The 19,111-nt window shown below is 35.3% G+C and overlaps 4 protein-coding genes across 6 annotated transcripts; 3 read left to right on the top strand and 1 right to left on the bottom strand.

The window, feature by feature from the left end:
• The first annotated feature begins 4,265 nt into the window (after positions 1-4,265).
• On the top strand, positions 4,266-5,678 carry LOC108810301 (protein MIZU-KUSSEI 1-like). The gene has a single exon (XM_018582417.2). The coding sequence runs from the start codon at positions 4,536-4,538 to the stop codon at positions 5,415-5,417; it is 882 nt and encodes a 293-aa protein (XP_018437919.2). The 5' UTR covers positions 4,266-4,535; the 3' UTR covers positions 5,418-5,678.
• Positions 5,679-9,468: 3,790 nt separating this feature from the next.
• On the top strand, positions 9,469-11,698 carry LOC108813327 (short integuments 2, mitochondrial). The gene is made up of 8 exons (XM_018585857.2): positions 9,469-9,713; positions 9,801-9,905; positions 9,982-10,059; positions 10,290-10,431; positions 10,573-10,643; positions 10,747-10,843; positions 11,046-11,269; positions 11,366-11,698. Exons 1-8 carry the CDS (start codon positions 9,543-9,545, stop codon positions 11,621-11,623), a joined length of 1,146 nt encoding a protein of 381 aa, XP_018441359.2. The 5' UTR covers positions 9,469-9,542; the 3' UTR covers positions 11,624-11,698.
• Positions 11,656-15,148, bottom strand: LOC108813326 (NADPH-dependent thioredoxin reductase 3). Its single transcript, XM_018585856.2, has 10 exons — positions 14,881-15,148; positions 14,593-14,800; positions 14,143-14,248; positions 13,516-13,781; positions 12,793-13,072; positions 12,580-12,687; positions 12,398-12,484; positions 12,182-12,286; positions 11,952-12,082; positions 11,656-11,866 (listed from the first exon to the last, which is right to left on the bottom strand). Exons 1-10 carry the CDS (start codon positions 15,143-15,145, stop codon positions 11,806-11,808), a joined length of 1,617 nt encoding a protein of 538 aa, XP_018441358.2. The 5' UTR covers positions 15,146-15,148; the 3' UTR covers positions 11,656-11,805.
• A 1,220-nt stretch (positions 15,149-16,368) lies between these two features.
• LOC108808846 (fluoride export protein 1) lies at positions 16,369-19,075 on the top strand. Of its 3 annotated transcripts, none has more exons than XM_056987509.1 (7): positions 16,369-16,467; positions 16,648-16,849; positions 17,336-17,706; positions 17,804-17,887; positions 17,967-18,258; positions 18,354-18,775; positions 18,860-19,075. In XM_056987509.1, the coding sequence occupies exons 3-7, from the start codon at positions 17,398-17,400 to the stop codon at positions 19,061-19,063; spliced, it is 1,311 nt and encodes a 436-aa protein (XP_056843489.1). In that variant the 5' UTR covers positions 16,369-16,467; positions 16,648-16,849; positions 17,336-17,397; the 3' UTR covers positions 19,064-19,075. The 3 variants fall into 3 exon arrangements, with proteins under 3 accessions (XP_056843489.1, XP_018436445.1, XP_056843490.1); XM_018580943.2 differs by having other exon boundaries at positions 17,346-17,706; XM_056987510.1 differs by having other exon boundaries at positions 17,346-17,706; positions 17,991-18,258.
• Positions 19,076-19,111: the final 36 nt, after the last annotated feature.

Genomic DNA, 19,111 nt, shown 5'->3' on the forward strand with positions numbered 1-19,111 from the left:
GTTCACTGGTGTTGAAACAATGTGTGGCGTTTGAGAAGAGCGAGTACACTGGCTATGAGAAAGAGGGGATGTTTTGATAAACCTTTCATTATGGGAGAGTGCAATACTTTCAAGTTCAGAGTCTCTCACGTGGCTATGAAGATTTATGCTGGGAAGGTGAAGTGGAGGGAAATGAAGGAATGAGAATCAAAGTGTCCCCAAGCTTTATCAGACAAGCATCCAGTTGTTCTTATCATGTATAAACACGATCTCAAGGTGTCAGTCAAAGACCAATACTTTCCTTTGATCTCAGCTATCACCATGACCATAAAAAGTTATTTTGTAAAATATGTTAATACCTTTTTAATATTAAGACCAAACAAAAAAAAAACTCGAGAAGCTAAAACATGTTAGATTAGGAAAACAATGTGATTTTACCATTTATTTAAGGAAAGTTTTGAATAAAAATATTGTTAGAGACGTACTCTTAATCACGAACATAATACTTTTAGATATACTACAATCAAGCACAAAATTTAACATGTAATTAAAAACTTTTCAATTACTCCACGTCGCTCACAAAATCCTTCGAACGTGTTAGAACGTGTTAGTAAGCTAACAAACAAATAACATTGTCAAATTGACTAACAAAGCTCTCGCCCAAAAATGTGTGTTCAAGTAACCCAAATTTTTTTTTCAGAAGTTCATTCCGAACCTACAAATATATTAGTATTAAAATTTTATATTTAAGAGGGACAAATTTGATGACTAATTGTTTTAAAATCGACACTTACAGAAATAATACTTATAACATTTGATATACATAATTTTTTTTTTAAAATACAAGAATATCTAAGATTTTAAAAATATTTGTATCTATTAATAAATATAGTAAATTATTAATAGAAAATAAATCTAATGTGAAAAGTCATGTTATAAAAGTTAACCAATATCATTATTGGCTGGGTTTTATCATCCTGGAAGAGAATAAGAAATATAAATCGTAGGTAACTTTGTAAAAAATTATATAATCATGGTTTCACACCATGTAAATAATAATCAATATCATTTTAAAATAGTTGTTATTAATTACTTTTCTTTTAGAACATGTGGATCAAAAGTATTAATTATATTTTTGTTATCACTAATTATTATTCTAAGATGTTTTTTCTGTCATCGACTTTTACAGACTCCAACTGACTCTGTAAATTATTATTCTAAGATGTTTTTTGAAAAAATATACAAAATTATTTTTTTCCCTATGTATACAATTTTAAAATGACACTTAAAAGTAAAACGGACGGAGTAGTAACTAAACTAATATTTTCATTGAATGATATTAGCTATAGGATACTCATTTTAGAAGAGTAGCTTCCTGTAAATCCTAATCAAAATAATTTCTTTAATTTTAATTTACAAATTAGTTTTTATAAAAAATAGATACGAAAGATGAACTAAAAACATGGTAACATAATTACACATTTTTAGTACATTTAATATCATGTATTTCATATCTTATTGTTATTATGATGTCTCAAAGTTATTCTTCTTACCAAAAAAATGGATAGATGACCATTACTAACTATACCCAAACTCAATAAGTTAAATATAAATTAAAAATCAATACTAAAGTTAATTTATTTTAATATATTATTATTTAAATAACAACAAAATTTTATCTGATGAACATAACTTAAATTTTATCTGATGAACATGTTAAATACACACACATAATTCAAAAATCTATAAAATAATAAGACAATAAAAAATATATGATAAAAAATAACGGATACATTACAATAATTTTTTTTTATAAATTCATGTTAAAGAAAATAAAATATTTAATCATAAATATGAACATACAATTCTCACATAACAAAGATGTTGATGCCAAAGGTTTTATGTCAAAATGTTCAAAAAAGGTTTTAGATCATGCATTCAACATTTATTCCATTTACATAGCCTCAATTATAAATAAATCATTTTTTATTCAGTCAATAGTAAGTTAAATTATGTCTTTTCAAAGTTTACAAATTATCATTGTTACCTAATAAAAAATATAATAAATTTTAAACTTATTTTTTTTTCTTTAAAACATGATTATTGTCAAACAGAGTAAATTTTGTTGGGTAAAGAGAAAATAAAAAAGTAAAAAAACTTAATGTTTAATTAATATAAAATATAATTACCAAAATACAAACCGCGCGTAGCGCGGTTCAAAAATCTAGTATTAATTAGCAACCTAATACCTTGTTGTGCTATGATTCTCCTGCTACTTTTAGTCAAATTTGTCAAGGAAAGAAAAAACAAAGCTGATACATGGGCCACGAAATTTTGTAGGTTAGGCCTTATAACTAGGGCCGGCTCTGAATGATTGTAGAGATCAAAGGCTTCTTTGGGTCAGCGAGGGATATAGTCAGAGAATGTAGACCCCTATATAAAAGATTTCTTTTCTTTTCATACTAAAAAGTAAAAACTTATAAAAGATGATAAATGTAGGTATAAAGTAAGGTTGAAAAAACTCCAAAATGTGAATCTCCTAGATATCTCATAAATATTATTTGAGAAGTGATTTACTGTATGTTATCACCACATTGATTTTAGAAAAGAGAAATGATAACATTATATTTAATGTTGACATGAACATTTATAATTCTGTCGTGAATGAAATAGGTTTAAGTGCTTACAATTGAAGTATAATTAAAAATGGTGTCAAAATCAGTCAAACAATGGAAAGAAACATGTGTCCGATGATTAGCGGGTTGTATAATTAGGTCACCAAAATATTACATCACGAGAACAAAGAACAATATCTTGTGTTTGGAACCGCCCAAAGATCATATTAATCCCCCTTTACAATGCTCTGTTTTTTATATAACAGGATTCAACTATTTTACTTTTAGCTTAGGATGGTTATGTTGATAATTTTGTTAATTGATTTTTATAATGAACGCAAGGTTACGTGCATCAACCATCTCTCATCTCTGTTCCTATCTATCTCTTTTGCTTTCATTCCCCGATCTCAAAATTCTGAGGCAGACGCTTTGGCAAAGCGCACTCTCTCGTCTTTCTCTTCTGTAATGGGTCTACGTTTGGACTAAAAAACATATTTGGGTTTAATGAAAGTTCTTTATTGACAAAAAAAAAAGCCTTACACTTGTATACATATAATATGATTATATAAACAAATAAACATGCGAATATATCCTGCTCTTTTTTTTTCTCTACATGTGCCCAAGGCTCTCCTATCCTTCTTAATTTAATTTTCATCCACATTTTAGTACAGATAAACTAATTATGTTCGCGAGTTATTCATTGATTAGCTGTATATGTTTACCTTTTTTTTGAATGAGTAGAAAGTTATTTGCCCATAGATATGTGCATCTTTTAAAGCCTTAAAGGCGAGAGATCCAAACATTGTTCTAATGAAGCTTTAACATAATAAAGGGATTTTCAAAATTCTTATTAATATATCTTTTTAATTATTATGGCAGCTTGTCATTAGCATATATGTTTACATTTAATCAGGAAAACAACCGTAATCTCCATGGACGGCAACTTTTTTTGCACAAGCTTTTGACACATGTTGTCTTCTTCTTTTTTTTGACATCCACACATGTTGTCTTTGTGGTGTTATAGTTACCATATTATACATGTACAAATGATGCATTTCCAAAAAGTTATTCCACTATATTTGTTTAGGCAAAACCCGTTCTCCTTGATATAGAAGTCACGTCACTGCATAAGACCGGGACAATATGAGAAGGGATCCGTTTAAAACCGAGCAAATGTTCAACGACTCCAGTTGCGTTGTCGTCCCTTGTCAGTATCTGATATGAATGTCAATATATTAAAATTCAGAGGAAACAAAAGATAGTGTCAACTTAAAGACAAACTTCCACAATAAAATGCGAATTTAAAACTCTTGTAAGCCCGATTCATCATGGATCCACCCTAATGAACGGTTAGGATTAACGGTTGGAGGTAAGACTTTGATTGATAGTGAAATAAAATCTATGCATGTAAATTTTGTAGAAACCAATATTATTATTATAAAGCAAAGTAGCAAACTACAAAGTCGTAGTTGAATCAATCATATACGTAAAGGGAAAAGTATATACCCGTATATGCACACCTTCGTTATTTTAACTTTCAAGTGTGTATACTTAAATCAATAAAAGATAAGTTATGCACACAAAATAATTCAGTCACATACGAGTATCGATGCGAATTGATAGAAACAAATAATATATTAATAGTGTTTTCTGATAACTTCAAACCCAATATAAAAAAAAAATATATAATTTTATTGGTGGCCTTCCAAATGATGGGTAATAAATAACATAATGACACACATATGCTTCATTTATAAAAAAAAAAATCATGTAAAATGTGTATAAATACACATACAAAACGGCCACACCTCTTCGAACACTCATAATCACTTTAGTCGGCCGCTTTCTTCCTTTCTCCGTCCTCAAATATTTATAAACATCTCTTCTCTTTATACAAATCAACATCTCTCCTAAGTTCAATATCGAGACATATCATAAAGAATGTTGCAATACCAAGAACTGGCTCTTCAAAGAAGCTTCAGCTGCAACACAAGAAAGATCAATCCAGAGACGACCTCTCCGGCGCGTAGCTTCCACTCCCGTTCTCCTTCCTCTTCCTCCTTGATACCAACCATCCCTGAGCATGACCTCTTCCTCGTACCTTGTCATAGATGCTCCACCTCCTCCTCCTCCTCCACGACTTCTTCTTCCTCTAAAATTGTCGTGAAAGTCAACTTGAAGCTTTCTTCCATCTTACGTTCCATCATCAACCTCGTTAACCTACCCGTTTGCAACTTCATCTCTCTTCCTTCTCCGCCATCTTCTTCTAACCAGCTGATCTCACTCGTCACCGGTAGATCCTCTTCCCTCGGGAGAAGAGTCACGGGGACTCTGTACGGACACAGAAGAGGCCACGTCACGTTTTCGGTCCAGTACGGTCCGAGAACCGACCCGGTGTTGCTCTTAGACCTAGCCATGTCAACGGCAGCTCTCGTCAAGGAGATGTCGTCAGGGCTCGTGAGGATCGCGTTGGAGTGCGAGAAACGTCACCGTTCGGGGACAAAGCTTTTCCACGAGCCCAAGTGGACCATGTATTGCAACGGGAGGAAGTGCGGCTACGCGGTGTCGCGTGGGGGAGCGTGTAATGACTCGGACTGGCGCGTGCTGAATACGGTGTCGAGTGTTACGGTTGGAGCTGGAGTTATTCCGACGGCCAAGAGTATTGATGACGTGTCAGGTGGTGGAAAGGAGCTCGGAGAGTTGTTGTATATGAGAGGTAGGTTTGAACGAGTCGTGGGGAGTCGTGACTCGGAGGCGTTTTACATGATGAACCCTGACAAAAACGGAGGTCCTGAACTCAGTATTTTTCTTCTTAGAATATGAAGAATTATTATTTGACTTTTAAAAATATTTGAAAATGTCTTAAATAACGTGTTATTATATAGTGAATGATTGCAATGCTGTGTCATGAAATATATGTAAACGATAGTGAGAGCCTAGGAGGTATGCTAGTTTTTTTTTCTATTGGTCTCTTGCTTATCAGATGTGATACTGTTTTTGTTGTTGTTTTACAGCAATTTTTCTGTATTTTGCTTCTTCTTTTTTTGTTAAATTGGAGGAATGAAAGATGTGATCATTAGTATTTGTTGCTTTATATGCAAGGCATGAAGACCCCCACATGGTCCGACATGATTCATGCCAAAATTAAGATTCTTGTTGTCTTTATTATAAACTATACTTTTATTTGAGCAAGAAGGTGAATTCGCTTTTACGTGTAACGTAACGCTGCGAGCAACTTAGTCTAAAACTAAACAATGATTTAATACAGAAAGTGGGCTTGCTTTTAAGTTGTAATGAGCAACACTCAATTTGTAACCAAACACATTTCATATTGTAATTCAAGATATATAGCTCACGCGGTATCATAAGGTTAATGAGTTACACTGTAGGTATAAATAAAATAAAACTATACATATATAGTGAAGTTTTCTCTTTGTTCATGTACACATGTATACAATTGAAATAAGATATCAGATCAAATATGAATATGGATATATGTGCATGATCTAAGTGAAAATATGAATATGGAGTGAAAATCATAACTACGTGAACCTGGCTTGAGATCAGTTTTTCAAATATGGGGACAAATATAAGGAATGGAAAATAGAGGGGTGGATTATGGAAAAAAAGTTTGGTGAGTTTGGCTTGAGTGTGGAAAAGAACTCAACAACAGCCTCAAACCCAAAATCACCTTTTAGGAGGAATCCATTCATTTAATTCAGGACCACATTATAATGTTATATAGAACTCTGCATGCGTACCCTAACATATAATATACTAAATGAAAATAAAGTACATTTAAGTTATTAACAGATTTACAAGTACATATGGTCCAACACATACGCGTCGTAGCTAGGATTAGATGAAACAGATCATATAGAGACAGAAAAGTAGATGATACAGTGATGCTTTTCCTTACAATTTTTTTTGGCCATGATTCCTTACAAAAACTTCAACATCATCTAGATATGCATGTGTTAACTAAACAACTTCAGTGTCCTTACAAAAAAATGCATTTGCTAACTTTCTTGAATAATAGTATGCAGTTCAATTTCAAACCATCCTCTTCAATTTCCATATATGTATGCATATAAATTAATATAATAAAGACTCATCGCAACTGACTGATTCGAAAGATCTTGGCATCTTGCCATCATCAAGCAAGTCGTTCTGACTTTCTAACGATTGCGCATGATCTACCTTGTGCGTTCTTGCCACCATCAAGCAAGTCGTTCTGACTTTCTAGAGATGATTATGCGCTTCGATCGTAATTTAATTCCTGGAACAAAAAATTTAAACATTTATATACAAAATAATATATCACGGAAAGAAAGTTGCTACCGGTTTAGCCTAATTAGTACTCCTTCTGTTTTTAAATAATACATGTTTTGAGATTTTCACACTTTTTAATAAAACATATTAAAATTTACTTATTAGTGCATAGTTTTTTGTTATTTTATATTTCCTATATTTCTAAACCAATAAAATTTCAAGAAATGCAATTAATGTTTTTGAGATTGACAATTATTCATAATTAGTTGACAAAAATTACATTGAAAATATGAAAAATACATCTTTTTGAAACAAAAAAAATTCCTAGTACATACATCTTAAAAAAACAGAGGGAGTAATTAATTTTTATGAAAACTATTCATATAGATACCTTTTCATTTCTATCTTATATCGTGTAGGATGAATATACTGCTATGCGGTCTATATTTGACATGAAAGGTATGCATTATTATATAAAATTTGTGGAGCAATGCCCTATTTTGGTTGGCAAGTCTGAGTTCTCCTGCCACGGCATATGTATACATTGTTCATGATCAACCAGTGTTAATAATCAAAATAAACTGATGTAAGCCTTTCTGTTTTTTTTTATATTAAGTATAAAAGAGTACTGTAACATATATATATCTAATGGTTATAAATGGATCCTGCATAAAAAGTGAAATCAATTTAGACTCGCGTAGCTCAAACAAGGAGGGTAAATCATGATATTCGACTAAAAAGTTAATAATCTTTAAGCCTAAAACTCGTTTGGGTTTAATGAATGTAATTATTCTTAAACTGATCTAACTTCCATTTTAAAATGATAAAATAAAGATAGTCTCATACGGTGCCTCAAGAGTCAAGTCCAACCAGATACATGGATAGCTGATCGTTGAATAAATCTTAATTAGTGGTAACATGCCTTTGGTCACATAGATCAATCATCACTCCGTATTCTATATTATCTAATAATATTTTTGATATTGTATACACTTTCTGATACGGTTCATATTTTGGCAACTTAAGGAGTTAGGATTCTTTGGCCAAATTAATTAAACTTCTTCCCATCTCATTTATTTCCTTGTTCTATATTATTTTTCTTGGCAAAATTTTGATTATATTAAGTTAATTTTTTTTAAAAAAATTCAACTTCCATTCCTATAGTGATAGTTACATATTTAGCAAAACAAAAAATGAAAACAAACATCTATTAATTCATTGTATTTTGATATATTTTCCAAAATTTAGCAAAAAATATCATTGTATTTTATATGTCAAGTAGTCGGGCTTACTATTATATACCATTATAGGTTAGAATAAACCAAACACGCAGATCTCGAAATCATAAACGCTACCGAACAAAACGATACTTTTTCTTTACATAATTGATCAACATCCTCTCTATAATTGGTGTTACATAATATTGTATACACGTATAAATATACACGTCCACGTATTTGTGTACAGTTTCTTATAGTATTATAAGAAAAAAACATTATCCTTAATTAGGTTCTGAGTCAAACGGAAATATACGTAAAAGATATTTCTATGCATGAGATATTTTTTCATGAGATATTTTTATGCATGAGATATGTATACAGCTCGAGAATAAAAATCTTGTTGGATCTTGGACCGACAAAAGCAGTGCTTCTTTCACCTTAATAATACGGTACCTACTTAACAAATCGTAATGCCGTAACTATAATTATTGATGTAAGAGAAATTTGATCTTCGTTCCATCAACTATGATATACAAATAATCAGCGTGTTCTTGAAAGTACTCATCCAACCAAGATGCAATATGATGACAATTATGTTAGTTACAATTAAACATGTATATTAACTGCTAAGCTGAACAACATGGATATCTTCAAAGCTGTACGTAGTACAGATATTTGATCATTACTAAATTACACATATTAAATAATAATATCACATTATTCATATATATGTATAACTAGCCCTAGCCTAGACTTGTTGGACGCCTAAAACCCAAAAAGATTTAAACCATATAAAATAAATTGTATATAAAAAAAATTAAGGGGTTAAGGTTCGACAAGTGAACTTCTTTGACTTAAAGAGATAATTCTAACCACTACACCAATGTCAATTTTGCCAAAATAACAGTATCTGAACTATGTAATATATTTTTTAGCTACCATAGTTTGTAGGTATAGTCATGTGTGTGTAGGGTGTCAAATGACTTAGTTCTCATTGATTATAATACTGTTTTGAGGTCATCACTCATCAGCTCAGTTAATTCTTAAATGTGCACTTAAATTGCAAGTGAAGCCAGTTAGCTTTCAAGTATATACTTTATAAATATAATTAAAAAATATGAGTTTAATGGTGAAAACACATTATTTTAGTTTGTATACTTGACTGTATATATAACAAATAGACACTTTACTTAATTTTGTTTTTTGAAAAAAATACTCACGAAGAATAAGAGTGAACTCATATACTTTAACTTAATTGTACTAAAGAAAAAAACACATAACTCAGTAGATAAGCTGAAAAGAATTAGCTCATGAACGAATAAAGCCCATGATAGGCCCATATGAAATACCGAAGATATATCACGGCCCAAACAAATAAAAGCATCACAGTTGCTTTCGTAGGTGAAAAACCTCAGAAAACCCCCTCTCGTCACTGAACCTGTCGTCGCCGGAGAAAATGGTGATGGGACTGAAGAAGGTGGTGAAAAAGGGGCTGATCGGAGACATGAGCTTCGCTAAAGAAGCCGGAGCAATCAATTGGTTTCCCGGTCACATGGCCGCCGCAACTCGCGCCATCCGCAGCCGCCTCAAGCTCTCCGATCTCGTCATCGAAGTTCGCGATGCCCGTGTCCGTACACTCAACACTGTCTCTTTCATTCGATTCATGGATTGGATTAAGCTGACTTTTTTTTCTCTCTCTCTCTCTTAATTGTAGATTCCATTGTCATCGGCGAACGAAGACTTGCAGCCACAGTTGTCAGCGAAGAGGCGTATCATAGCTCTCAACAAGAAAGATTTAGCAAACCCTAATGTTCTCAATGTGAGGTTTTTGTGCTTTAGACTGTTCTCTTCTTCTTTTTGTTAGTATCTGAAAATTTTGATGGTTGTGTGTGTAGAAATGGACTCGTCATTTCGAATCCGAGAAGCAAGATTGTGTTGCCATTAATGCACATAGCAGAAGCTCTGTCAAGAAGGTTAGAGATGATCGATCATCTTTACTTGCATGTTGATCAGTAAAATAGTTTCATCACACATAGTGTTTGAAAAGGATTTTTTAGTAGTATTGTTGCGTCCAAAAATGTGACCTTTATGTTAGCGTAGTGTCATATAATAGCTTTAAGCTTAAAAGGAAGTGATTGATTGCTAGTATTGTTGCGCATAAAAAAAATTTGACCTTTATGTTTGTAATAATTTTGTCTTATAGCTTCTTGATCTCGTTGAGTTTAAGCTTAAGGAAGTGATCGCTAGGGAGCCTACGTTACTTGTAATGGTGGTTGGTGTCCCCAATGTTGGCAAATCTGCACTCATTAACTCTGTCCATCAAATCGCTGCTACTCGATTTCCTGGTAAGATAAAAATTAGTGTCTCCTCGGCTTATCAGCAGTATTATGTCCATTATCTGTTCATTTCACTGATATCTAAATCATGTTCATTGTGTAATGTTAATTGGTGAATGCCTTACTTAGATATATGAATCATGTGTGTAGTGAAGGATAGATTAAAGAGAGCTACTGTTGGTCCATTGCCTGGTGTAACACAAGATATTGCTGGTTTCAAGGTCAAACCTTATTTTTGTTCTCTCTCTATTTGTTTGTGGAACTTTTTTTTGTTTTGTTTTGTTTTGTTTTTGAAACAAGACAGGGTGAATTCTGTTGTAACAGATTGCTCATCGACCTAGCATATATGTTCTAGACTCCCCTGGTGTGTTGGTCCCAAGTATCCCTGATATCGAAACCGGCCTGAAGCTTGCACTTTCAGGTTCTTATCTATTCTTTTATATCTCCTTTTAACTTCTTTCTTCTTGGTGCTAGATGTTGTATGCATGTAGATCTAGTTCATCAAAACTTGATAAGAGTTTAGGTCTTTCGAATCTCAGTTCTTAGTGTTTAGCTACTCTAGGAGAGTATTTTCGTACAACATGTGATCTTCCTAAGACCTTACCTATTTAAAACATTGTAAGGGTCCGTGAAAGATTCAGTAGTGGGTGAAGAACGGCTTGCGCAGTACTTTCTGGCTATTTTAAACACTAGAGGGACTCCTTTACATTGGAAGTACTTATTCGAGGGAAGAAACAACGAAGGGTCTTCTCATCCAGACTCCATCGATAAACCAAGCTACAACTTAAAGGATCTTCGACACCAGAGATCAAAACAACCAGATTCATCTGCTGTGCACTATGTTGGGGTTAGCATAATATTTAACCTTATTATCTCTATAGCTCTCCTTTCCTCCTCAAATTTTCCTAATCGATTGAGGCTCCATCTCATCTACCATCTACAGGGTGTGATCTCAGAAGTGCAACGATCACTGTACACAACTCTATCAGAATTCGATGGGGACATTGAGGATGAGAATGACTTGGAATGTTTGATAGAACAGCAGTTTGAAGCGTTACAGAAGGCATTGAAGGTTTCTACCAGAGCATCATCAGAAGCAAGGTTAATGGTTTCCAAGAAGTTTCTTACTTTGTTTAGGACAGGTAGACTTGGTCCTTTCATCCTTGACGATGTCCCTGAAACTGATGAACCTTCCTTGTAAAATCAGAATCAAACTGTAACACATTATGCATGCAGCTTAAGATGGATGATGATTTTATTTGTTTAAATTTTGAGATTCAATGGCGTTGCTTCAGTAACTCCAAAGTATGTTTGAATGAACAAAACTGAATCATATGATAGGATTTGGCATGTGCCAGAAACAATAAAGTCTATCTGCTGTCCTCATTTATTGGCCTCGATGAATTCTCGGTACTCTTTCTTCATCTTCACACCCGATACAGTCCTGCACAGACTCGTACTCTTTTAGCCAAAACTGATCACCATAATCAATTACAATCATATGAATGAAAGATAGAACACAGCCCAACCTGAGCATTTCCTTGTTCTTGAAGAACTGCACACATGGCGTTCCCATGATTCCGGCTGCTTCAGCAATTTCTTGATCTTCCTCGATGTCTATTTCAACAAAGTGCACATCGTTGTGATACTCGTCGACCACCTGAAACAACATTAAGATGAAAAAATGGAGAGACGGTTAGAAGAACAGTCCGGTAAGCGAGTAAGATCTCTCTTCCAATGTTTAGTCACAAAGGATCACCTTGTTCAAGATAGGCTTCAGAGTCCTACATGGGCCACAAGTTGGTGAAGTGTATAATACACATATAACTCTTGGAGACTCATGGTACAATTTTCTAAGTGCATACTGAGAGTAGGGGAAAAAACACAAGTCGAAAGATGTGAGGTAGAGAAAATCCTTATAGATTATTAAATTAAACGTTTATAGATTAACAGAAAAGAATAAGGAGATAGTTACCTGTCCCCGATGCTTTGTAAGAGTGATATCAAACTTTTCTTGGACATCCCGCTGTGTGAATTCTTTCTTGGTCTCTTCAGTTTGAGGCTATCATGTAGCAGAACATGAGGACCAAAGAGCGTAAGCCTTCACAAGAGCGAGCATAAGATTGCAGATATTTAGGAGAACCTATTAATTCTTACCTGGTGAAATTCAACAAGAAGATTGTTACTTGTGAGGTATCTCTCGGCTGACAAAGCAGCCATGCATCCTGATCCAGCAGCAGTTACAGCTTGTCTCCATTCATGGTCCTAAAGTGACAAACGGGATAGTATCACACAACATTATAGAAACCATTATGACTTCAAAGAGTTAATATCAACACCCAAAGATGGCTAAGAGTTCCGAAGCACAACCTGCACATCTCCTGCAGCAAATACACCTTCAACTGATGTATTCGATGTCCCTTCGCGAACCAGCACGTACCCTGAGCTGTCGAGCTCGACTTGGCCTTCCAATAGCTGACTATTTGGCGAATGCCCTATTCCATAAAACAACCCTTTTGCCTCCAGCTCTGTTTCTTCTCCGGTATCAACTCTTCTGAGTAGAATGCCAGACATCTGTCCCTTGGTGTTGCTCAATATGTCCACCGTTTCCGTGTTGTAATGCACTGTGATGTTTGGATTGTTGATCACTCTGAAACATTCGCCATAACCAACCTGTTAAAAAAACACTCACGGTGTTGAAAAGACTCAACTCACAGTGTGCTCATTAGTCTTATATAATTCCAAAAACCAACAAAAGGAGATCACGTACATTACTGGTTTGTTATCGATTTACTTGAAATGGAACTCATAGCCAAAGGCTTTCCCAGAGACATCCAAGTGTAAGGATTTGCATGGAATAGGTTAATTAAGTCAATATATGCACCAAAATAGACAATAAACTCATCATAAACCCAGGTAGCCATACAATGTTGTCACGGACTATTCTAATTTGGTTTCTTAATAGACAACAAGGGTTTCCTAGATTTGATCTATTATCATGAATTTTGACCTTTTTTCTTCAGAAGTAAAAGAAGAAGAGTAGAGTGTGGACTCAGAAGCTATCAATTAATATAATACTTTTCAAAAACTCACCTATCTTGCATAGCCTTGGATGCTCTCAACTGGTCTCTGCGAACAAGCAAATGAACATGACGTGCATATTTTGTGAGGTACAAAGCTTCCTCGGTCGCAGTATCCCCTCCTCCAACCACGGCAAGTACTTGCCCTTTAAACAGTGGCGAAGCTCCATCACATATCGCGCAAGCACTAATTCCCCTGCTCCAGAATTCTTCCTCTCGGGGTAGGCTCAGCCTCTTCGCTGTAGCTCCAGTGGCATAGATGATACTATGGCACTTGACCTACATGGCACGTCGGAAAAGAGCTCAAGCCAAGAACCTTTTTTTTTTCATCATTGTGGTTGCCAGTTTTAAAGACTAAAGAACCCCCACAGGCTTTCCGTAAGAGTTTAACGGAAACAGATAAATTTAAAATAAATAAACAAGCCTCCAACACTGTCAACAAAAGTCTCTACCTTAACTGGTTTTAAAAATTAGTTTCTAGGTGAAGAAGAAGAAGAAACAAAGTAACAAACCAAACAACAATTCCACAAAGTGGATTAAACACACATTTATATAGCATATCAAACCTACATTCTCTCTAATCCAATCCACTTCGAACTGACAATTAAGAGTGGGATACCACAGAAAGAAAGATAATCACCTTACGTTCACTACTTTGCACAGTAAAAGGAGCCGTTTTGACACTAAGAGACTCCACATCCTCTGGATACAACTCCGCTCCCCATCTCTCAGCCTGCTTCCTCATTCTACACATTTAACACAAACCAAAACAAAATGCCTCATGTTATATCGGATGCTGAGAAGACTAACAAGAGAAACAATCAATAAAACGCGATAATTAAACGATAGAGATTAGTGTGGTTCACGAAATAGTGGAAGCAATTTCAGAGCATAATTAGGATTAAAAGAATATAAGTATCAGCAGCATCCTAAAACTCTTTATCAATGATGGACTCACGGGGTTAGGCCCAATAAAGATGAATCTGTTGAGTGACTGTTGACTAGTGGTGCTATACCGAGTCAGAACGCATATCAACAACACTCAATGATCCGTGAATCAAAATGTGTTGCTCACAATCGAGTTTCTCACCTCTCCATCAAATCAGGACCCGTAATCCCGTCGGGGAACCCGGGAAAATTCTCAACCTCGGTGGTCGTCATCAGCTGTCCCCCGGGAACTCCTCCCATCTGATACCCCTCGAAAACCACCGGTTTCAAATTGGCGCGAGCCGCGTATATCGCCGCCGTGTAACCGGCGGGGCCGGAGCCTATAATCACTACGTTCTCGATAGTCTCGCCTGCAACAAACAAAACAACTAGCTCGATTACACTGTAACAACCTCAACAAACAAGCAGAAAGTATTAACTCGTAAGATACCTGAGGAAGACGGAGGATTAGCGGAGGCGGAGATTCTGAGGCGGAGGGAACCGGAGCGAGTTCGGGTTGGTTGTCGGAGGATGAACGAGGAGTCGCGGCGCGCAGTGGTAGTAGTAGTGAGGAAGAAGAGGTGAGGCGGGGGAGAGAGTGCGGTTGACGCGGTGGTGACTCGGTGAGTGGACATGGAAGAGGTGATTCCGATGCCTATCTTAGGAGACGCAGCCATTTTTTTTTTCTTTTTTTTCTCTCTGATTACTGAGACCATACGATTTTTTCAAAAAAATTCTCATTTCTGGTTTGGTAGGCGACTGTGTTACACGCGCTATCGCATTATCTCTTCGGGTTGAAGTCCACATGATTAAATGGTTCTCAGCCGTGGGATCTTTGAGATGTCTCTCTTGATCGACCGGTGAGGTGATTTTTCAACGGAGGAGGATAAGCCAATCGCATTTTGAGTGGAAGCTGCTGACCAAAGGCTTTTTATTGTTGGGCCGTAAATGGGTCTGAATTGCTTTAGGATAGCTAATGTTTTCTGTTATTTTGCTCTTGAATGCAACTCCCAAGAGATGATTATGTTTATGCGAACCCGAAATGACCTCTAGGCTCTTCTAACTCAAAAGGCAGGCTTTCTCTATCGAGTTAACATTTTGAAAAACACATGACACAAGCCCATTATAGATAAAAAGCCCATTAAAGCAACTCTTTTCTTAACATGTGTGGGTAGTGAACTTTGGAAGTTTTGCTACACTAACTCTCTTCACCCTTTTATGAGTGCAACTTTGGGAGTTTGCACATCTTAACTTTCCTTGGTGCATGCATATGGTTTAGTACAAGTACATTTTTTTTTACAATTATACTAAGGTTAAGCTTATTAGGATTTCAATGTAATACCCACTACATTCATTTTTGTATCTTTATAGCAACAAATTTAAGATAAGCATTTCTCATTCAAACAAACTTCAATTTTGATAATAAGAATATACTGTAAGTATTCACACGTTAATGCATTTTTTCTCCAATAATCCAGTCATTCTCACAAAACATATCAAAAAGTTCTCCGACAATACACCTGTCTACAAATTAATTAGAGCAATTCTCTATAGTCATTTTTAAGTTTTTATCACAAAAATAGTTTAAAAAAAATAAAATAACCAAAATAACTTTTTTATTTTGAATTTTTTTAAATTTATTTTTTATTTATTGAAATTTGAAACTACATCACCAAAACCCACCCCTTAAAAACACTTAACCCAAAAAATATAAATGTATATTTTATCTTTTAATAAAAAAAATTTGGTCATTTTTTTTTAAAAGCTATTTTTGTGAAAATAAACTAAAATGGTTATCTAAGAGAATTTTTCAATTACAATTTCTAACAAATAACAGCCAGCAGAGATTGGATCAGTTTTACCTAAAAACAGATCGATCAATAACGTCTTGTTAATAAGAAAGTAGAGACTCATGCCGTCAATAAAAAGCCAAGGAAAATATAAAGGGAGGGATCAATAATGTTGTGTTAAGAGAAGACGACTTCGTTTTTCTTTGAAGTAAATAAATTACGAGTCATTGACGTTGACTCACCACCAAGTAGGTGTGATTCGGGCTGGGTTAGTTTATATAAGAGACTACTGTCTAGTTAAGGAGGCGAGATATCATATAATCATTGAATATTTTACCAAAGAAAATATAATATATATTTATCATCACATTTTTGAAAAACAAAACAACCAATTAGTTATATATTTTTTCTTTATATAAATATTCCAGGGTTTCACATGAAGCAGGATCCACGGCGTGTGTTGTCCTCGTTCACCTTCTTCATATAAACAAACAGACTTCCACATTTATGTTGGTCACATAGAGTTTTCCATTTTCTTCTATCATACTCAGAGCTCAGATTCTTAGCTCTCCGGCGACCTTTGCGGTCGATCACATTCTCCACGGCGAGTTAGACTGAAATCGCCAATAGGTAACGCTGCTAATTCTCTCATATCAAAAAGTATTCGTCTCTGCCATATGTAGATTCTGAGCTCGTAGAACCGTACATCCCTTTTTATATGCCGATTTAGGAGACCATGTTTAAATTAGTTCTTCAAATTTTATCATTGGAATTTGAACATCCAGTAAAATTTTACTAAACGATCCAAAAGTATTAATTAGCCTTCCTAGTTGAACAAGTGATTATCATTAGTATTTATGTTTGTTAGTTTTTATTTTCTTTTCAGTTTGTTTAGTCTATAATGCAAAGTAGTTACTTTATCACTTGTTTTTGAGATTAAAGTTAGGTTTTGTCTTACTTGGTTTTGTCCTGATGGAGGTGGACGTATCTGGAAACATGTTCTTCAGCAAACCAAGTTTTCTGCTTTCTTTACGTAGAAAAGAGTTAAAAACTTAATTATATCATAATCTCATCATGAAACTTGTGAACATCATGTGTGACTATGTCTCAACGTAGGTGTGTACAGGTTACAATAAAACCGTCTTCATCATCTTGGTTCAACGAGGTCTCTAGCTAAGATGGATTCCGGTAAAAGCCACGAAGAACCAATATTTCCAACCATGTCTTCTTCTTTTAGCGGACAGGCCAGTGCAGGCACGTTTTTACCGGTATCACGTAGCCTGCCTCTCACGTTTAACAATGATGCTGCCGATAGTGATAGTGTCTCAGAGGCGGGAGATACTGGTGATCGCTCGCTTCAGAGAAGGCATTCACATCAAAATGTATTAGTTGACCACACAGCTTCTCTAACCAAGCCTTTCCCTGTGGACACAACAAAATCTCCTTTACCAACCGAGTTCCTCTTGTCACCTGATGCAAACAAACCGGTAATACATAGACCATCTCTAACATCTTATATTAAGACTGTTAGTCTTGATTTGATTTGATTTGATTTATATAATAGCTTTCTCGTTGTTTGCATAGGGAAAGGAGGGAGAGCCTGTGTTATCAAAGTCCTTGGAATACATATCATGCCTAACTCATTTGGCTGTTTTTGGGATTCTTGGGGTGAGTAAGTTTTACTCATTTCCAACTCTCTGTTCTTTTTTATGTTTTGGTTTTGCTCATTTTGTATACAAATGAATAGGCTGTTACGAGATATATGCTGCAGAAACTGTTTGGACCAACTTTTGCTAAAGTAACCAGCGATGGGAGCATCTTGTACCTTGATCTTCCTGCCAACATGGTAGGATCATTCTTGATGGCTTGGTTTGGGGTTGTATTCAAAGCAGATATAGCGAGGTTTTCTGAGTTTCTAGCGATAGGATTATCGACTGGTTACTTGGGAAGCCTCACAACATTCAGTGGTTGGAACCAGAAGATGCTGGATCTTAGTGCTGATGGCCAATGGTTATACGCTCTTCTTGGCTTTTTGTTTGGTAAAAAAGAAAAAAAAAACAGAACATCTCTGATTCTAACTCCTAATTTTGAAATGAACGTATAAAAGTGCTTACAGCATCAGTTTCTTTTGCAGGATTGTTTCTTGCAGCTTACTCTATCATTCTTGGGGTAGAAACAGCCAAAGGTTTCAGATGGCTTCTGCGCAGAAGAAGAGCTTTGTCTGAGGAGAAAAAGGACTCTTGTCTCAAGGGTAACAACACCTATAAGAGGAATATTATGTCTTTGATCTTAATGCTTACGTTGCTGATGGCTTTTCTCATTGTGAGTGCCACCGAGCTTGTAAAAGAGTTTGACAAAGGAACAAGCAAGGCTCAACTATGGTTAGGTTGCTTAGTCGCTGCACCTGGTGTCTGGATCAGATGGTTCCTAGCCCGACTCAACGGACGTGGTCTGGGAAAAGATGGACAGTATTTGAAGTGGGTCCCCTTTGGCACCCTCATTGCTAATGTAGCTGCAGCTTCTGTCATGGCAGCTTTGGCCACGTTAAAGAAATCGGTATTAAACTCTTTTGTCTCTCCCTCTTTCTACTGAACAGATCACACAAAGATAACATTCTCTGTATCTATTTTGAGAAAACAGGTGGACACGACAACATGTAACACAGTTGCTTCTGGAATACAGTTTGGTCTGTTAGGATGTCTGAGCACAGTTTCCACCTTCTTGGCTGAGTTCAATGCGATGAGAGAAAGTGATAAACCATGGAGAGCCTATGCTTATGCATCTTTCACCATTGCTGTTTCTTTTGCCATGGGAACTATAATATACTCAGCCCCTGTTGGCTAGTAGGAGGACTCAGATAGTTTTATAAAAACTAGATGAGGCTTGTCCTAA

The sequence above is a fragment of the Raphanus sativus genome, chromosome 6 (assembly GCF_000801105.2).
Source record: "Raphanus sativus cultivar WK10039 chromosome 6, ASM80110v3, whole genome shotgun sequence".
NCBI lineage: Eukaryota > Viridiplantae > Streptophyta > Magnoliopsida > Brassicales > Brassicaceae > Raphanus > Raphanus sativus.